Source organism: Rhinichthys klamathensis, unplaced genomic scaffold (genome assembly GCF_029890125.1).
Source record: "Rhinichthys klamathensis goyatoka isolate OS25496 unplaced genomic scaffold, OSU_Roscu_1.1 h1tg000229l_1, whole genome shotgun sequence".
NCBI classification, from domain to species: domain Eukaryota; kingdom Metazoa; phylum Chordata; class Actinopteri; order Cypriniformes; family Leuciscidae; genus Rhinichthys; species Rhinichthys klamathensis.
In genome coordinates, this window is record NW_026606753.1 from 3,892,360 (window position 1) to 3,914,029 (window position 21,670).

The 21,670-nt window shown below is 38.9% G+C and overlaps 2 protein-coding genes across 2 annotated transcripts in view; one reads left to right on the top strand and one right to left on the bottom strand.

Moving 5' to 3' along the window:
- The window catches only part of cntln (centlein, centrosomal protein), a 175,796-nt gene extending 174,522 nt beyond the window's left edge, over positions 1-1,274 (bottom strand). Inside the window, exons 1-2 of the mRNA XM_056265144.1 lie at positions 1,145-1,274; positions 34-183 (exon numbers count right to left, since the gene is read on the bottom strand). The gene's annotated coding sequence lies outside the window, so the exon portion shown is untranslated. The remainder of the gene's footprint in view (positions 1-33; positions 184-1,144) is intronic.
- Positions 1,275-1,532: 258 nt separating this feature from the next.
- The window catches only part of LOC130099449 (zinc finger protein basonuclin-2-like), a 188,822-nt gene continuing 168,684 nt past the window's right edge, over positions 1,533-21,670 (top strand). The window contains exon 1 of the mRNA XM_056265155.1: positions 1,533-1,666. Coding sequence (XP_056121130.1) covers positions 1,664-1,666 — 3 coding nt within the window. The 5' untranslated portion in view covers positions 1,533-1,663. The remainder of the gene's footprint in view (positions 1,667-21,670) is intronic.

Here is a 21,670-nt window from a genome sequence, read left to right on the forward strand (position 1 = left end):
CTACACAAGTTTAATCCCTGATCTATTATTTACCTCTTGACCAAACATGTGAGTGGGGCTTGTAGGCACTCAGCTTGATCAAAATGACTGCCTTGGGATTTAGGGGCTTCTATTGGTCCAAAGGAGAAGTCTGTCATTTGACTTTCCTCAGCTTTCACTCTTGAGAATCAATCTCTGTGCGCACTATAAGGAAAAAAGAAACAAGTCTATTATTAAACATTTATAAGCGCTCTGTTCAGACAGTCTGGGGACACAAGTTTGGGAGATATATAGGAAATCAGTGTCCTCAAACATCTCTAAAGCAAACTATCTTAGTGATTTGTGTGTGTGTGTGTGTGTGTGTGTGTGTTGTAGGGGTACTCTCCTTTAAGTCAAATTGGGTAAAACTGCTCCTGATGAACATTCAGGAATTATTAAAAACAAGGACAAAAATCTCTAACACATTCAATATCATTGATTCACCCCGCAATAAAAAAAATGCTAGCTCTGTCCATTTGTCGTAAAGTAGGCCTAGTCGTAAAGTCATTGCATATTTCAATTTAGGACATTTATTCTGTTAAAGACAACTATTACAAATGCCCCTTAATAGCTGTTGGTTTCATTTTACATGAAAATTTAATTTTACATCAAATTAAAGTGTGTAATCAAATGTAATAATTATTGTTAGGCCTATTATTATTCAATTTTCAGTAATTCATTTGAAATGTTTACTTTAAAATTTTAGAGTCTAGGTAGAAATGTAAAAAAAAAAAAAAAAAAATAAAGAAAACATATTCAGTGTCTGCATGATTTTTTAAGGGTTTTGTTACACAGAGATAGCTCTTATCATAACATAACGGTTAGTCTTTACACCAGCAATACTAGGACATGACCACTATAAGATAAAACAACCTCCTAAATATACTTGAACATAATATAATATAGCCTACAACATAACATAACTTAAAATTAGCATATATTATCTTAACTTGAAGATAGTGTATTGCTGAACATACTAGAAGATATAAAATATAATTAAAAAAGAATAAAACATCTTATATAAATATAAGATAATTAACCAAAATTTCAAGATGATAATGTATTATCAACTATAGCCTACTAGAAGATAATGCACTACCAACTACACTAGAGAAAAATATATCACCATGTTCCTTCGGATGTAATGCAGCATTCAGAGAGCTGACTATGCAGAAGAAATAGCCGGGAGTGAGTAGACAGTCAGTTTTCTCTTCCCGGACAGCCAGAGATTTACCCCGCTGCTTCAAACTACCCACCCACTTTAGTCCCGCTTCAGTCCCGGTGGAGTGTCTTATACGAGCGGATCTGGAACAGCGGAACCAGCGCTGGGCTTCTGGATCCACCGAAACAGCTTATATTTCAGCCAACGTGCTTCTTTCGCTTTACTGAGACCCGGTACATGCGAATGACGAGAGCGCAGAACTGACTCCGTGTTTTTAAATCAATGTTTTTTAAACGATAGAGGACTGTTGTTCTCGTTGTTCCCAATATTATTATCGGTTTAAAACTGAAGGGACAGACATAAAGTTTTGAGTGAGTTTAGAGAGATTTGCGTAAAGAAGAGAAGAGGGAAGAGGAGAGAGTCCCCCCACATGAGGGCGAGATCTGACTGAACTTCATTCTGCCATTCACACAATATGAAGAAATGGTGAGTATGAGCGATCAACAAATGAACACTTTACAATAACTCTCATTAATGCCATTAACAAACAGTAGGCTATAGCCTACTGTACAGTATAGCGCTCATTACGACCACTACACGTACACTTAAATAGTTACAAATGTCATGAAACTTTGATACAAATAAATCTGTTAACCGGTATGACTTGCTGAAGTTTATCGAAAGTGTTGGTCAAGAAGTTTAATCAGAAAATCTACCGCCGTGAGCATGTTTACAAACTTGCTTTAACAAGCAAGTTAAAGTTAAACTGCTTTACCTGGGGATTTCTTTCATCTCAGTTTTTTTCTCATTACATAAAAAAACACCATATGAGTGCACAGCTGTCGCTAGGTCGCTTATGTAAAAAATAAAATAAAAATACAATCATAGAAATAAATCAAAACGTTAATAGGTTATGTGTCAAATAGGTCCAATTTTATAAGTATCATCTGAATTTGACTCATCTACAACTATAATGGATAGGCTACATATAAAATATATAACATACAATAACAGAATTTATAGATAATGTAATATAGATTTGTTTTTTGAAAGAATATCTTATATGGTGGAAACATATCCTTGAAATAAAATTAAATAAGTTCACACAAATCAATGTTTATGAATTCCAAGACAAAATTATTCAGCTTTCAAACCTGGTTTTAAATGGCAGCAATCGTCATGATTTACTTTCAATGTATTTTTGTACACTAATCATCCGAGCAATACTCAAATGCAACCAAATTAATTCATTTAAAAATTATTTTCAGATTTATGTGCAACCTGTTGGTGATGATTACAATATTTTCTTTTTTTTATCATAATGTTTATTGCTTTTATTTTTCTGAAAAGAGAGAAAGTGATTTACATGGGCAGGTGAACACTGAGGTATTTCACTCTCAGTGAACGCAGAGACAAGGAGGAGATATCTCTGAATATATTCAATTGGGGGAAAAAAATCTCCCCGTTACTCTACTTAAGGATTTATGAGATTGGCGGTTTAAATTATTATTATTATATATTTTTTGTCCTAATCTCAGCGGCTGTCTGTGATGGGGCACAGTTGTTCAAGTGCTGCAGTCAAGAATGCCAATTTGCATTCCAAGAGTGTCATTTGATGACTTTTATCTGCACGGCTCCCCGGACTTTTCTGGACACTTAACATTTCATCTGCTCCATGTCAAGAGTCAAACGCAGTTATGTCCCCCTTCTCTATCTCTATCCTCCTTGCTCTCTTTCTCTTTGTCTTTCTCAGTTCCATCTCCTTTTTTCTTAAAAAAAAAAAGACCATAGGTTCAGGGCAGGAGTATGGGAGAAATGAGAGGGTGTGCGAGAGAGAGGGAAGGAGGAGGTAAAATGAAGAGGTGCTTTCATGTTGCAGGCGCAGTCTAAGGCTGAACTTGTCAGCTGTGCTGGTGTGATTCTCCAGGGGCCCTGGCAGAGTAAGAGGGTAGATGATGGTTAGACGGTTCAATAAGCGCATGGACAGGTAGCCCTAGTGACGTCCCCCGGAGACATTGTCTTAATGAAGAGCAGGTCCACTTAGCCCTGTGTTCTCTGACCCTCTGCCTACTCTCTCCACACACACACACACACACACACACACACACACACACACACACACACACACACACACACACACACACACACACACACACACACACACACACACACACACACACACACACACACACACACACACACACACACACACACACACACACACACACACACACACACACACACACACACACTGCTTATTTGATCTTGAACCTCTCTGTGAATTGTGTTGGTGACACATGTAAAATTGAGTTTCTAAGTAGAAATGCAGGACTACTTAAAAAAATATTGATAATAATAATAATTTGTGCTCCTTGTATTAAGTAAAAAAAAGAAAAGCCTTATACTAGTGCAACCTGTAAACGAGAAAAGTGGAATATAGAGCACTGCTGAAACTCATCTGATAGACAGACAGTGTATTATGGATGGATGGGGTGGGTACGACAGGTTGGTCATAACACCAGCAAAACAGTGAGAATACCTAGCAGAGAATAGTGTTACGGTTCAAATTTCTTTTGAAGTTTTGTATATTTGCTGTTAGAAAATAGGCATTTTCTCCTCCTTTAAAAAAAGAGGCATTTTCTCCTCCTTTGTCCGTCTGTTGATTCTTGTGATGGGCCTTATAAGTGAATGTGTGAATGAATGACCTGAAGAAAAAGACTATGAAATTGAACTAAAACACAGACAGTTATTTCATTGAGAGACCAGAATGATAATTAAAGAAAAAAAAAAAAAACACATTGTATATATTTGGTAGAAAAACTATGAAAGAAAAACATGCAGATGAGACCATTTTAAATCTCATTTCAGTAATGAGAACTTGTTACAATAATTAGGCTTCATAGTTTATTCTAGCAATGTCACAATATATAGTTAGATCACAAGTGTTTTTAAAAATTGTATATGAATTGATCAGGAAACATCATACATTTTAAGAAATGTAAGATTCAAATAAAATACAGGGGTTTCAACTTAAATACAACAAAATATTGTTTTAAGTATTGATTTCCAGAGGGGTCATAGAAATTATGTTATGTTTGTTGTTGCAATTATTTTTTTTAGGATTTGTGGTTTTGTATATGCACACAAGGCATCATCACTAAAGTGTCCAACAAACACTTTTTTCCCCTATTAAAATAGCATTTTTGAAATTTTTCTACAACAAGAGTATGCGCTCTCTGTTGTATTTCTGTGATTCATTGCCAAGGGTATTTTGTTGCGGGATAGCTGTAAATGTTGAGGTAAAACAGAAATACTCTGGTGTGTCAGCTGCTAGAACTGGATTGATGACCTGAGGAAATGATAGTTTAAGGGTAACCTCTGCTCTCTTAAAGAACTAAGACAATAATTCACTTCTATTTGTGGAGAGAACCAAGCTGGGCTGGATGTTGTGGATCTACAAGCTATAGCACAAAACAGAAGCCTTGCAGTGACTAAAGTACTCAGTGGGGAGGTGTATGATTATTGTGGGTGATTTATTTTTTATAGTTTATATGGAGGTACTACAGAATAAGATGTTTCACATTGTGTCGTACAAAATGAGCTGGAAACAATGGGATTTCCAGAAGTGCATTTGTCTCTTAATAAAAAAGAACAGGGATAAAGCTGTTTAGCGATCCTGTGAGGTCCAAGGAAAGGTTTGATTAAAAAGTGTCACTTCTGACTGAGCTTGGACTAGAGCGCTAAAAAAAAAAATCAGATATGACAAGATAAGTGGTAGGTCTTAAATAAATCCCCCAGAACTACACAGCAGCACATGGCCACTTGAATGTATGAAGCTGAGCTATACTGCATATATGTTAAAATGCTAATTATATATTTTTTATTTTTTTAAGAAAAATAAGTAAAATATTTAGTGTGTCTTTTTTGACAAATGTTTTTCTTCATCTTTTTTTTTAAACTTCATTCTGTGTATTATTGATTCTCTGTGGTACTTTGGAGTAATTTGATTAAGCGATTGTTGATGCTGAAGTTAAAATGACATTTTTTTAATTGTTTCGGAAGTCCTTTTTAATCCTGTTTCCTAGTGTTTTAAGAATTATTAATAGATACATGCTGTTGTCCTGACCTAGTCACTTTTATTTTGATTAGTTTTGCTGCCTAGTTTATTAGATGATTATTTACAGAGAGGTTGGGAAACATTTACTGCAGTATTATTATTATTTTTTTTTAAGTGCAGTAATTTTATTCATATATACTTTTAATTGGTGGTGTGTTGATAAATAATTGTATTTAAGTATGTGTGTATGTGTGTTTCGGTGTGTTTATCTGTGCGTGAGTGTGCAGAGAGGGGGACAGTGCAGCTTTTGAGCAGACAGAAATGCCGCGTCTCAGAGAGCTCTTTCATGTGACTGTAGCATTCCACTAATGCAGTCACAGCAGCGATGCACAAGACGAGACATGTGTCCCGTCCTCCCTCTGCCATCAGTCTCATCAGTCGCTCTCTGTCTCTCTCGCTTTCTCTTTCTATGACCTTAACATTTATCAGAGAACCCTGTGCAAAAATTCCTCTCAGCATCTGTGGAATGAGAGAAGCCAAGCATGTTCACACACACACAAGATGAACACACAGCCAAGAACTTTAAACAATAAAGCATCTGACTCTCACATTAACTCTAATTCTCAATTTTTTAGTCTCTTAGCACATACTGTTTGTGTATTTCTTGAAAAAGTAGTTGTTTTACACATAAAATGCAATGAATACTCTTATATTATAATGTTTTTGTTCCATGCCGTTTCTTTCTATCCATTTCATTAATGTACGCATAGCCTCTCTGTCTGAGATTGAGGGAACAATAACAAAACAGCCCCACTGTCACCGTTATTAGATTCCTGCTTTCTTTACCAGGCAACCTCATATTAAAAGAGAGAGAGGGAGAGGTGAGGGAAATGAGCCGTGGATAGAGTTTGTTGAGTGTGTCAAGGACATGTGCCACATGTTGATAGCACTGAAGACCAGGGGTGAGGACGACACAGGGAGGGAGAAGAGGGGTCTGGCCAGACGACAACTCCGCTAGAGAAGTTTACTGAGAACACAAACAGTTAGTGCAGGAATTCAGTTTTTAATAGGTGTCTAGAGGAAAGGGTGATGTTTGCTCTCACAGGAGGAACTTACACACACACACGTTTCTCTCTTATTCTGTGTTGTAAAAAACAAAACAAACAAACAAAAAAGCAAATCGCAATGTACCTCATGGCCAAAAGGTAACAGTTGCCTAGTAATACTGCTTTAATATCACTAAAACCTGTGCTCACTGACTAATTGGGACACTTGTTAGTCTTCTTGCCTTAAAGCTTTAATAAGACTGCATTTCATTGTGAAGAGTTCAGAAGTTTTTAACTATTTTCATCAGACTTTGTCTCTAAGCTTTAAGAGCATCATTTCATGTTTCTCACTAGCAAAAGGGCTTTGGTGACATTCCTGATTGTGGCCTGTTCTCATTGTTAGTAGCTTTATACCCTCAAGACTTCAGTAGAGCTGAAGATCTTTCTTTATGAAGAATTATATGGAAAACATTTCTGAATCTTTTCAGCAGGACAGTGTGGAAATATTTTTTCCTATGGAGCACAAGATGAATTATAGAACACATTCCAATTTGAATACAAGTTAAGCTCAGTTTTATTAATTAATTCATGTATTGTTTGTTGTAATTAACATAATGCCACAAATGCTGTGGATTGATTATGACTTGCATTGAACCCAGAATATTCCTCTAACAGAATGAAATAAAAAATGAAACTTTTAACATGACATTATTTTGGACCAATATAAAGTTCATAAATTGGTCAGTCAGTCAACCATTGTGAGGTTGGCATTACGTTTACTGAAGCTACTCCAATAGAATAATATGCTTTAGCACAAGAAACCCTTGTTACAGATGCTTTGAGGTACGATCAATGTTCATGGATTCCATGAACAATAACTCTCCTATGTGATTGCTATTATTTCTCTGAGCCATTTTAGAGGATGTGTAGTTTTATGACTACAGTGGCATCATTAACTAATGCCACCAATACAAGCTTATTCTGCTATTCATCTAATGATAAAACACCATGAGTATCCATCAATGTTAGTATTTCATTAAGCGAGTCTTGGTTTCCAAAAAGTTTCTTGCATTTCGAAACTACAGTAAATAAATACTAATATCTTACCTGGAAATCCTTGGGGATAAATGCAATAAAAGCCATTTTTCTTTATTAGGTCTTCTCTCCTGGCCCTCTCTTTCTTTCTCCTTTGCTACATGCCAGTAACCCAACACCACCAGAAACAAACGAACAGCTCTGGCACTAGTGAAAATCCTCAAAATGTTTTTCGCTATGAGACACTTTTTTAATTTCTTTATAGATATATAACTGTGTGCTATAGTGAAGCGAAGGCTGCTAATCGATATTCTCTTATTGGGTGTGTGGTTTTGGTCAAATATCTCTCTTGGTTGTGCCTCAGGTGAGGGGCAGCAGACTAATAAAGCATGTTGTGTCTCAGGGGCAGAAGCAGGGATGAGTATGGATTAGTCAGTGTACCCTTCCTGTGAACATACAGTATAGCTCAAATCTGGATCTCTCTCTCTCTCTCTGTATGGAAGGCTTTATTCATGTCCTAATGGAGCAGAGAGTCAGCACATGTCAAATAGAGATGAAGGGGGTCTGCAGAAATGCTCTCCTGCCTGTATGTTTGTCCTTGGTTAAGTCGGATTGCCTGTGGCTGATGTCTGAGGAAAGTTATGAAAGAAGCCATTCTGTTTAGTAGCTCTGAACTCAGAGATTGGGACACTGAACTATGCTTTAGTATCATTTATGGTGTATTTAAAGACAGCATATTGTAAAGGGTTAATAATACGTGTATTATCAAAACTTTATGTACTGAAGAAACAAAACAAATGAAACACCAAAATGATCTAAAGGGTGTCTGAAGGTTTTTACAATAATAATATATACAGATTTGTACTGTAATATCCAGGTTTTCCTGTTTTCTCTTGAATAAATAGATACACTCAAAAACACTTTAAAAACAGCTCAGTGAGACAAAGAAAGAAGGGGAAGTGAGACATAAAGTGTGCCACTTGCAAGCCAAGCTGTTATTACAGTCTAGAGCACCCTGTCATAAATACTCATAATTAGATGCTTCCAGAGACCTAATAATTTTGTGATGTAACACAAAGTATCTTGAGTGGCAGAGTCACTTTCCTCTCTCCTCAGCTTTATTTATTGCTGAAGTGAGCCAGTAGTCTCTGTTTCTCCTTAAAACTCGCTAATGGAAGGGTTGGTTAGTACAGTAGCTTGGCTGATGGCACCCTATATGATTTCTCCTTTCAGTGGTGTCATCTGAGCAAGTCCTGTGAGCAAGTCCTGTGTTCACATGTAAACGCCACTCTGTTCCACTCCAGTGCTTCAGGCCTCTTTTATGAGCCTATGAAAAATTCAGCTGCTTTTTTGACGTAAAAAAAAACAACAACAAAAAACAACAAAAAAAACACACGTAGCCAGCGCTGCACAACTCTTTCTTTTTTGGCCAAAGGACCTTCATCAAATATCATTCAACCTAACAAAGTGTCCTTCACACCATTTTATACTTATTTGCAAGATGTAAGTTCATCTTTCAGATCTTACTGGCCAGGAAGGCTACATTAAATGTTAAGAGCATATTGGTATGTTAGCATTGTGCCTTTATACCTTTCATCCAGCATGTCTTTGTGAAGCTTTAGCTGAAGCAGTCCAGGAGTTCTCCCTGTCTCCCACATCAAAGCATCTCACATCTTCAGTCCAGGTCCAGCCACAGTCCAACTAGCCTATAATGCCAATTTTAGAGTGCAAGTTTCAGTAGCTCTTCTCAGCTCTGAGTAAATGGAGCATGTTTAGAGTGTCACCCAATAATGCTAGCAGTTGGTCCATATCATTCTTTTCTGAGAAGAATCACTATAGTGTCTACTATGGTATGGGACATTAGACCATGGTTGTGTCTCAAAGTCTGCTAAGCATGTTTCATTTGTTCGCTTGAAAAAGGTTCTTAGGTCCTCAGTCTTCATATCCCGTCCACGTATGCCTACATCATTACCAAAGCAACCCATGCAGATAGGTTGGTTATGTTTGGACACGCACATCTTATTTGATCACTTGCAATTAATAGTGGGGACAGTCTGCCTGAAAAGATATGATTTGAGAAACACACACAGCCCAAGACATTTTTCTACTATTTAAAGAAATACCAATAAAAACAACAGAAGGGGAAGGTGAAAACAGCAAAAATGGATATGTGAGGTCAGAACTTCAAAGCAGAAGGAAGTTGTAGTGTGCGTATTGAATATGAGTTCATGGTAAGAGTATACTTAAAAGGCTGGAATGCTCTATGTAAATGCGGGACCTAACGATGGGGAAATACAAAGCATTTCTCACATTTTAGACTGCAAGCACAATATGAGGAGATATATATATTCATAAAAAGTGTTTCATTTTAGCCTTTGAGTTGTTTAGATTGTCCAGTTCTTTCTTCCGTTCTTCAAAAGGCACTATAAACTTTCCATGTCCTCTTTCATATCAACGTGGATGCAACAGTATTACTCAGGCCATCAGGCTTGGAGAGAACATTAAACCAGTGCTGGTCATCCTGCTCCTCACAGGTCATTGTGCCCTCAGGCAGGGATACAACTGAACACATGCTACAAAAATACGAATTCTACAGCACACATAATGGGTTGCCAGAAATAAACAGCTTTGGTAACTGAAATGGCACAATAATCCAATATTCACTAAGGCACCGCGCAATGGTAGGTTCACACTCTCATGCTCCGGAATTGGTCCCGAAATGGTACTGGGGTCTTGATACCAAGATTGAATTTTCCAGCATTCTGACTCCAGTTTGCATTCACATAGCAACATGACATCATGACTTTGCGTAAACATACACGCCACTTTCAAGTCAAGTGGCGTGTTATCTATACGCATTTTGAGCTATCCGCGTGTATGTGCACGCCGAAACGAACCGTCATCTTTTGCGTGTATGTCTACGCCGTTAAATGTCCGAGTGATTCCGCGTGTATGTACACGCCGTTAAATGTCCGAGCGAAACGAAGCAAAATGTAGATCTACATCTGGGGAGCGATATTCTTTTTCCTAGGATGGTAGGGGAAGACTCATAAATGGTATTAACCCCAGTGACGGGTAGGTTTAGGGACGGGGTTGGGGTAGGTCATATATTTATATATACAGTAATGTAACGTTAAGTCAACGGCGTTGATAAACATGCTGAAAAGCGATTATGCGTGTTGATAGCACGCCAAAAATGGAAATACGAATTGGCGTGTCATACATACGCCATTTCATGAGATCAGTAGAAAGCTCTCCAGCGATTTGACTATAGTTTTCTGAAATCCAGTGTGAATGTAGCTTACTGTATTTTAAGGGCATTTTGTTATTTGGACCCCAATATGAGAAAATGTTTGAGGAACATTAGAAAAGCTTTATGATGCTTTATAATGAACAACATTTAGCTACTTCCATTTAAGGCTGACTGACTTCACTCTTTTAAAGTGGTAAACAGAAGACAGGATTCAACAACAATTCAGATTCAGTGGTCCACAGAATTCAAACCTGCATTTGTCTCTGTGTCCCAGCTAATGATCTCCTTTGTGAATTCATACATGACAAGAAGAGTGCAGACCCAACCAATAAAACATGATACAGTACACAAACATCTTCCTTACAGTCCAGAGGGGCATGATTGCAAACCAAGTGGACATCAGAGAGAAGACATTTCATTGAAAACATACAGTAAATGGTTCATAAATGTTCAGGTTTAAAATTAGTGTTTCATGTTATTTAGCTGCACAAAGACTGCCATGCAAATGTGTTTTTACGATTCCCTGTGGTAGTGCCGACTCTGAATCTGTGAATAGGTTGCATAGGATGAGTCTATTTAATCATCTCGTCACCTACAGGTTTCTTTCCAGCCTCTGGCAGCTTTGTAGTCATGTGACTTAATGTGGACTCTGGCTCATGGGCAGGCCAGGGAATTGTACAGTTATGATTTCTGAACACACTCACATTATAATCAGTGTAAGGCTTACTTTAGCCCCTAATCCTTAAGTGGATAAGCTAAGCTTTAATTAGGCTAATCAGCAGTATAATTAGCTCCAATTACATTTTATTGGCCAGATAACAACATATCTTTAAGTGGGCTTAAACAGCATTGCAAAAAAAGTGTGTTACATGAGAATGCAGTGGCATCTTCACAATCTTTTCACAAGCTCTATATACAGTATTTACGCTAAAGTGCATTTTTGTTGTTTAAAAGCTTTGTCTTTTTGTCAGTTTGCTGTGATGCTGTCAAGTTTGTGGACCAGGTTTGTGCTTGAGTTTACTGTGGATCACCTTGACAATCAGGAGGTTCACTCATGTGCCATGGCTTGACAGCGTGTCAGCAGTTTGGTCACTTAGTTCATTAAGCCTAGCGAGATGTGCATTGGTGCATTGAGGGTGAACCCAATCCTGGCCTGACAGCAAGATGGTAGCCCTCCAACTTCTAAGTGTTTACGGAGGATTTCGGAGACACAAACTGCTTTTGCCTTTGTTGCTTGCACATTGTGACTCTTGGGAATCATAGTCTCTTTCTCAAAACCCATTGAAAAAATGTGTTTATCCTTTCAGGCCTGCTGTAGCAAGTATATGTTTATGTACAGCTTTGTTGAGAAAAATAATTAAATTCATTAAAAACAGACTTTTCTGTCACCGCTTTTGGATAAACAATCATCATTTATAAAAATCAGCGTGTGCAGTACAAAAAAAATAGGATGAGCAGCAGGACAGGATCTTGTCAGTTCTTCATTGGTCACTGCCAAGACAATGAGAACAGTGACATCACTGACTTCCTCTGATAATTTCAAACATCTTGTAAGTTGACTTTGGGTTGGTAGAGCCATTAACTCAGCAAGGAGTTGAGTCGCTGTGGGTGTTAACACCCACCTGCTGAAAGACTTGGGCTGAGTTCCAATTCACTTTTTATGCCCTTTCCTGGCTTCCTAACTTCCCTCCATCTCACGGACTCGTATTGCTTACATTACTTGAGTGCCCACTACTGGCGGAACCCTTACAATGGGTTTAAATGGACAGCCCTATGCCCTTGATCACTTGGAATGTCTTGTTAGATTGTGGTATATGAATTGTGTGTATGAATAAACTCGCCCCCTCTCTCAAAATCGAGAGGGTCGAGGGTCTGTCCATATATGCTTCCCTCGTCCACTTAGAAATTCAGAAATTCTCTTCAAAATGTAGGGTAGGACGGGGTGGGGGTTGGGCAATCCCCTGAGGGGAAGCACTTAGGGAACATCGCAAGTGTCTAAAAACGAAGTGGAATTGTACCCCGTGTCATACACACTGCCTCTCTCTGTTCTCCAGCAACTATGTAAATGAGCCTTGAAATCGACAGAAAAATCGTCTAGTGTGACGCTTGCTTTATTTATACACTATATGAAAGCTAGTCAATCCCCTAATAAGCACAAAAAATGTCGCACAAATGAATACTGGGTACATACGGGAAAAGATACTACTCATAATCTGCACCTAATAACCTTAAGCATATAAACATCCATACATTTGCAGTGGCACAGTCCAACTTTCTGATAACTTTTTCTAGAATGTTTATATGAGGAAAGGAATTGTTTTTTTTAAACATTCTTTAAATGAATGAATTTTCACAGAACATTTGAAAATAATGTTTTCATAATTTTAAAGAATACGTTCTTAGAACATGAGTGTTAGCTAGGATATTGAATGAAATTTGTCTTTGCGGTAAATTGTGGGATTGCCTTATCCCTAAAGGATACAAGTAATGTTGCCTCACATTTTGGCCAAAATGTGCATACAATACTTTTCTTCCTATTTTCACTGAGAGCAAAAGGTATAGTTCCTTTTATTTCAAAACTTGCCATTGTTCAGCTGACCATTTGTACCTTTATTAGTCCACAAAGACTGATCAGCTGGATTGGCTTCATGTTATAATCAGGGATTTCCATTCCAGGTTTTCTTCACTCAAAGAGCATTATTGTTGGACAGATGCATCTAGAATATGTTGTCAAACATAACCAGTTGGCCATCAGGTGGTGGGTATAACGATAACATCTGGAATCTATATCCCATATCTCGTCCCTTTCACCAGGGGCGCAACAACCCAATTTACAGAGGGAGTGCAACACAAAATTTGAAAAACCAGCCATATAAATCTGTATTTACATACTGGACAAGGATTAGGTTGTCCACATTTTAAGTAGCTGTTGCATGCTTTAACATAAGGCAGATCTACCGCAGTGCCTGAACTGAAGTAGTCTGCTTGAGATTAAAGCTCCCCTCCCTCATTCTGTGTGTGTGGTTCTGTTTGGAAAAACTTCAACATGCTCCAACACTGGTTATAATAATGTTACAGGGAAGTATCACATAGCAAGTAGCATGGACCAATCATCTGCCTTAGGCTTTAGCAGAAGTTCCAACACTTTTGCCACTAAACCAACAGACAGAGAGTTCGAACACATCCCCAAGCACCCAAGCTGTTTAAGAGTTGAACACATGTCTGCTAGTGTGTATGCATTTTAGTGCACACAAATATTCTATTTCTACTTGGCTGTCTTTTTTTTTTTTTTACTTTCAGTGTGCACACTTTAAATCCGTGTTCACTATCAGTTGCCACCACCATCTGGACGCCCCCGAACACATCCCAGACCCCGCTTTTCTCTCTTTCCCTCATCCTGCCTTCCTGCAGTTCATATTTCAGTTTGCTCCCAGGAGCTCGCAGGTCTGTGCCAGACGGAAATTCGCTGAGGCTGCAGGAGCCCCTCGGAGGCCACACAGAGGAGGGACAGGCCAGGAACAATCAAGCCCAGTGCTCCTGCCTCTCCAACAGCCTGTAAGGCTGCTCAGGTCCTCAGGGTGCCTGGTGCCTTTTTCTCACCCTCACTCCCCTCATGCCCCATCTCGCTCTCTCTCTTCCTCTTTCATGCTTGCACTATTTCTCCACCATAACGGCCCTCCTCTGTCTACTCTCCAGGGTGAACTGAGAGGCCATCCAGTCATTCGTTGTCCATCAGATGTGTTTACTCTTTCCGTGACAGCCAACACATCTGGAGCGCATATTCAGGTTATTCCAGTGCCACTAGACACATTCCATGAGATCATTTCAGAGGTTGTTATGGCGATCTTCGCCCCCCAGTTGTATGACAGAAATTGCTGGAAGAGGGTAGAGAGGTGAGGGTATGGGGTACAAATGTGAACACTGGAGCTACTATTGGTGGGGGGTTGGGGTAAGTAATTACAGATCCTGTCGCCCTCCCAGATCACCAGCCCTGAGCTGTTACAAAGTGCTGCAGTGACATTCTTCCTCCTTCTTTCGTTCTTTTTTATCTCTTGCCTCTTTACCCTTTCTGTCTTATTTTTCTTATCCATCGGCACATTTCAGGTCCTGGCCTCTCCCCCTGAACATTCCTGTGCCTGTGTGTGACTGTGACGGCTGTCATCAGGCAGGAATGTCCAGCTCTCCCACCTCGTCCACCATGCTCTTGGGTGAAACCCCCCTCCCGACTCTCTTTCTTCGAAATGCTCGCCTTCAGAAAATGTGTTCCTGCAGATGTTGTCCATTCAGTACATACCTTTGATTGGCTGGCTTCCACAACAAGCAGAGTAATTTGCAGATATTCAGTGGCTTGTTTTTGAGCTTGAGAGTGTGCAAGCTATTTTTTCTTCTATTGCTTTTACCAGTAAAAGGGAACATTTACCATTTGTTGAACACATAACTCCACACAAATGTGTTGAGGAAAATGTTTTCTTCTCTTGTTCAGAGAAGAAAAAGGCCCTTTTCTCAGAGCAAAAATATCCTGCCCATTAATAACATATTTGTTCTGCCCTGATAGATATGGTATGTGCACAGTGTAACACCTTAATATTCTCATTACTCTAAGGGCAAAATATGATTTCTTCAAAGAGAACCACAACATCTGCAGATTCTCATGGCCTTAATTTCCATTGCCCAATCAAACTATATTTGTCCAATATAAATTGGTCCAAGTTCTTTTGTCTACATTCTACGAGACTGTATGTGTTCATATTTTGTAATTAAAACAACACCAAGGGTACCCATGTCATTTTACTACTCCTTTTTCTCCCTCTTCAGGCCTCTCCTAGGTCTCCTCTAAGTCTTGTTTGGTACCACTGTCCCATGGTACTCTTCTGCATAGTTAAGCTGCAAGCCTGTGACCCCCCACCTCTGCACTTTTCCAACAATCCATCACTCCCCCTGTTTTCCTTCTGTACCAGTACAGTTTTCGTGGTTGGGGAGAGCTGTGTGTGATATATTCAGGGCAATGGTGTTCATTTCAACAACACCCATAAAGCCAAAACATAATATTGTGCATGGCTTTGTTCCCCAGTTACTCTTTTTGACCTTAATAAATTATGTAGATTAGAAAAGTAGAAACATATTGTTCTGATAAGAGGTCTGATGCATCTGGTTGGGGGGAGTGGTGGTAGGGAGAGTATGGACGATGGTCGGGGGTGGGGGTGGATACGATCGGGGGGTCAGAGAGAGACATGAGCCTATTTAGTCACACTTTTTCTTCAATCCTGGCCCCATATGTTAAGAACTGAGGAATAACAGTGGTGTCCCAGTTGGAAGAGACTTTATAGGCCACTGCCAAAAGAAAGATGATTGTCTGTGGTGGGAGAGTAAAACAGGGGCCTCGAATGGTAAGGAAAAGCCAAAAGTGTTATGCTGTGGACTGTTAGTGCGGGTGTGCTAAACTATTAGGGGGCGGAAAGCCTTTGTCTGCAGAAGCTGCTGTGTTGCAACACATATGAGAGACTGTAGTGGAATGTGTGTGTTGGAGCATGTGTGATATACAGTGTGTGATATTTATTTAAGAGGGACTGTTAGAGTTTCAAATGCTAGACAAGATACTGTTCCCACTATTTCTTTCTCTGGAAGTGTTTCAAGACCACCTGAATCATAAATATACACATGAAGGGGCCAAGCATTGATACCATTATGTTCTTTTCTCATAACAAATGACATTGAAAACCCTCAGCTCTCTTTTGGGGAATTTTCATTTCCACATTGTCAGTGCTGACTGTGAGAGCTCTCTTTAAACTGACACTCATAGTGAGATAAAAACACAGGGCTCTTATGATCAGGGTGTGACATAGGTTTAACTCAGAGCCTCACATGTGTTGTTCTCCCTTCTGACCTCCTCTGAGACGCAACTCGGCAGGACGACGGGATAGTTTTCTGTCTTAAGAGAATTTCAAAGGCCAATGGTGAGAGATGATGAGAGGGAAACATTTAGAAGAAAAGAGAAAACACTTTTCTTCCTCAAGTAGAATCTTGTGTGATCAAAGACAGGTCCCCGTGAAATCTGTGAACCCCCTGCAGTAAAACTCAACATACTGTCAATTAAAAGACACTAATGGTACAGTGCTATTCCCAGCAGTTCCGGCACTGAGAGCTCTTTGGTTCCTCTGGGGAATTAGTTAGGTGACAGAACTGCAACATGTTTACCAATCGGCAGCAGTACTCATGGTTCCTAATGAGAGAGAGAAAGTGGAAAAAAGTAAGAGAAGGAGAGCGAGTCACTGTGAGTCATCTTATTCATGCATCATCTCATCCACATGTGTGTGGGGGCGACATACCTGTCTACACTGATGTATATCTCTGACTCGCTTTGGAGGCGCGACTTTGGAAACTCTTGGCAGGTCTAGCAGGGGAAGTCCCCTGGACAACGGATGAGGCAGCGTCTTTGGGTCCTTTTCAAAGGCCAGAGTTTGGAAAGGGAGAGGACATGATGAAGAGATCAGGAAATGCTCCATTTGCATTCCTTAGAACTCTGATTTGATTTCTCATGTGGAAGTTTAACAAATTAACAGGGAGAATGAGATAGGGATACTACAGGAGATTTATATTTGTTCTTAAAAGTGGTGTTAGTAGGCAATTTTTATAGTGCTGAAAAAAATATTCTAATGCTCTGAGCCAAGGTGATAATGTATTTGAGACAATTTCCCTGCACAGCAAACAGTATTCTTTGGAGCTGATATGTGCCAAAGACAAAAGATGGAGGAGTATTTTTGGGATTGTGTAGTGTTCCCTCAGTTGAAGGGCTCTCTGTGTGAGGTTTGTTTTGGATAGTGTCCTCACTGCCCTTCCACATACCAGCTGCTGCGATACACCTCTGAGCCCGGTGCAGGGAACACAGAGGGCTCCTACCATGGGTCACTTTATTAATGTGCTCTCTCCATAGTCTGACATTATTAACCACATCTTGTCTGTACAGGAGACATTCCTGAGAAAAGCCCCCTAACCTGACATTGTCACCATTTGAATTATTGCCTCATCTTTCCACTCTGATGTCTTGAGTAAGAATGCGTTGTGGGGGGTTGGGGGTTAGTATGCCAGCCAAGCAGTCCACTTTTTTATGGGATGGACTGCTGTGAGACAAGTGTAGTCATTTTTGTTTATTTATCTGCACCATTTAATAATTACTATTTTATAACACTGTTGTTCAATTGAATAATTATGCACATTAAGTTCTAATGGTTAAAAATAACTAATCAGATTTAAAAAAAACCCCCATAAAATAGCTATATAAATTCAGCAAATAAGAACTGTCCATTTTTCAGGAGACTTTATTTTAAAGATAATTTTGTAAAATCAAAATAAGCTTTACAGAGCTTTATTGGAAAGTCGTTAAACAATGTTTTTCATGCTTGTCCATAAGACGCTAACATTTTACAGGCAGTAGACAATTAAGGTCACAGTTACAACTTAGGACACTAAAGAGACCTTTCTACTGACTCTGAAAAACACCATGAGAAAGATGTCCAGGGTCTCTGCTCACCTGCGTGAACATGCTTCAGGAGGCATGAGGACTGCAGATGTGAACAGAGCAATAAACTGCAATGTCTGTAATGTAAGACGCCTAAGACAGTGCTATAGGGAGACTGGAAGGACAGCTGATCGTCCTTGCAGTGCCAAACCACATGTATCCATGTGTCCACCCAGATGTGTTCGGGACCTCGCAAGTACTTTGGTGGAAGAGTGGGGTAACATCTCACAGCAAACGGCAAATCTGGTGCAGTCCATGAGGATGAGATGGACTGTAGTAGCCACAGCACATGCTGACCCTTTTTTTTTGTTCACGGACTCATTATTCCATTTCTCATTATTAATTTTATGTCTCATTATATTTGTTACATTTAAGGTCTCAGTTTTAATATATATACATACAGTATATATATATATATATATATATATATATATATATATATATATATATATATAATGTTTAAACATAACAGGACGTTTCTTTTTCTTTTTTTTGCTGAGTAAGGAACAGGAAAGCAAACGAAAACATTGTAGTTCAACGTTGTCATATAGCAACCTTCAAATGTTTCTCAATGTTCTATTATACTATGTTAGAAAAAGTTGATCAGTTAACAATATCTGATTAATGCAATAGCCCAGCTTAACTAACTAAACACCTGGAACACCAGTCAATGCCAGCAAACCAGCTTAGGTTGTTAACCTTTGTTTTTTTTTTTGTTTTTTTTTTTGATAGGAGAGATGAAGCTCTTACTCAGAGTTTTCATGAAAGGGTGGAGGGATGGGGCATTAGAGGAAGCAGGGACTGGTTTACATGTATCACTAGTTTGTAGGCAGTGAGAAATCTATTCCACAGGGCTGTGCTGCTCAGAGACACACAGCTGCAGGGGATTAGTGACCCTGAGCGAGTCCAGAAACCAGGAATGCACCAGCCCCCTCTTAAAGATACCACCGGAGAAGGAGGTTAACACTCATTCTACACATATTCGTTTTCAAAGAAACAAACCCACATATATGCTGGACAACCAAACACCATCACTGTCACATTATTTGTTTTGCAATTCTTCAGAATTACCCAAAAACCTGTGGGGAAACCCCATCCATTGTTCAGCAGTTGTAGAATTATTGATCCTTTCTGGGTTATAACCTAATCTCACTCGCTTAGCTCATCTTTAAATATATTCTATATTTGAACATAATATGCGCTCAAGAGCTCCTGAACTAACTATGGGTCGAAGGTATGACATTCAATTGTTGTCCTTTCAATTTATTCAAAAATACATAAATGCAAGCCATACAACTTGAATATACCACTTCGAAAGAATGTTTTTAGTTACTGCATTAAAATTAATTTTGTGTAAGTAAAAAAATATCAGGATGATATAACTTTCCTGAAATCATAATAAAGAAATAAAGTGATTCTTGAAAAGAAAACTTTATTAAGTTGTCATAATTGTTTATATTATTTATATAAATGTAAATTATTTATATAATTATTATAAATTACTATATTGATATTCGTTAAAAAATTTTTTTACCTTGTAATTGTTTTTAAATAATAATTGAGATGATTATTATGAAGATTTGTACATGCCTTTTTTCCCTCAGAATTGCCCGTTTATATCCTGCAATTCTGACTTTTTTCCCTCAAAATTGTGATAGAAAATTGGGAGCTATAAAGTCCGAATTGAGAGAATTAAACGTGCAATTGTAAGTAAAAAGTCAGAATTGTTAAATAAAAATGTTAGGTTTAATGTTATCAATGTAAAATGTTATTGGTTTAAATATTATTTCATGTTGTTATTGTAGGGCTAATGGACCCTATGCCCCCTATGAACTGCAACTGCATACAGTATGTGATCAATTGTTTACATTAAATTCATGCTTTATAGGGTAAATTGTCGCAGGTTTCTTCAGTTCCACTTCTGACATTTTTTCTCTCTTTCCGTTGATCATCTTGCCCATTTTCCTCCACTTGTACCTGCTGTTTTTTTTTTTTTGCCACCACAATGCGTGGGCAACTGCAGTGATGTAACTGTGACGTCAAATTAGAATTTTAAAAGTTTTTTTTTTTTTATTGTGGACACTTTCATATGTCACTAACTTATATTTATTTGTAAATGTGCAGCTCGAAAATACTCTAAGCCTTAATTCCTTTGATTGCTTTAAATAAGTGGTCACCAGTAGCATCTCAGCTGTGTGTAGTGGTGAGGACTGTTTATTTGAAAAAGGCAAAAATTGTGTATCTTGGGTCAGATTCAAACGTGTTCATATGTGCCAAACCATTGTTTGTTTCTCAAAAACAATACATTTCAGTTTTTTGCCTAAATATCTGGAACCACAGCTAGGAAATGCTTTTGCTTGATCAATCTCTCTGTATCTGTCCATATTCTCATGCGTTGTGTCCCTGATTGCTTGAAGTACAGAGTGTTCTATATTGAATGTGACACTAGTGTCACAAATCAGCCCTTATCCATATCTTTCTCCAATCGTGTCTTCTACAACGTCCTCTTGTGTTGTCCCTGCCTGCTGAGTTGACAGATGTGAGAAGAGAGGCACTCATTTCCTCCTAATGTGTTCAATGGGGCCTTATTGATGCTCTGAAAGGCCAGAGTTTGGCGTCGCTGTAGCTTTAGCATGGCACTACCTGTCACTCAACTGCGTATGTCAGGATTACAACTCAATTACCTTTACACTCCTGCTCCTGCTCTTAACTCACTTCCACCCACTTGAGTCGCAATGCGCTAAAAGGATGCGTTAACCATGCAAGCCCGTCATTAGAGCCTCATATGTCCACAGCCCAGAGAGAGAGATGGTTACCTTCACTACCTGCACCGGACAGCTCTGATGCCCATCATCTAGAAGCATTGAATGTCAGAGTAAAATATGCATAATTTGCAGACATTTTTTCCGCATGCCATTTTGCTCACTTTTCACACTTTCGAGTAACACCTCCTTGTCTCTCTGTGCTCTTTTGATGTTGTTTGCGGGGTAGGTCTCAATGTCTTTGATTGGTTCATCCTGCACTCAACAGAGACACGTCTACAGTGTGACTCACCCTCTGCTGTTCCCTCCTAACTTTAGTCACACCATCTTACAAGCTCAGACACCTTGTGAAGGAGGATATAGAGAGGGTGGAGGCTTGGGCAGGGGCTTCTTTCAAATGTTGCAGGTTTTGACATACTCGTCTAATAATCTGTCTTTCATGTCTTTCCTGTCCTCTGTTCTGGGCCCCTCGCCCCTCCCATATACTGCTGTCATATCTTCCAGCACAGGTGATATCAAAGTCCCGTTTGGCACTGAGCTGATTGGCCTGCTCTGCAGATTTTATGAAAAGAGCTTTAATTGCAGACAGACATCTGCTTTTATTCAATCAGCTTTATTGGCTTGAGTCACATTTACTCCACTGCCAGCACTTTGTTGCTCATTAAAAAAGTGAAATAAAACAAGCGCTCGAACGAGCCATACACATGTAAATAAATATGAGGGCTGTAACCGTGCATTCATGCGCACTTACACAATAAGATAATTCAAAAATCCTGAACAATGAATAATGCAGACGATAACAAGAGCCATAAAAGTGTGCG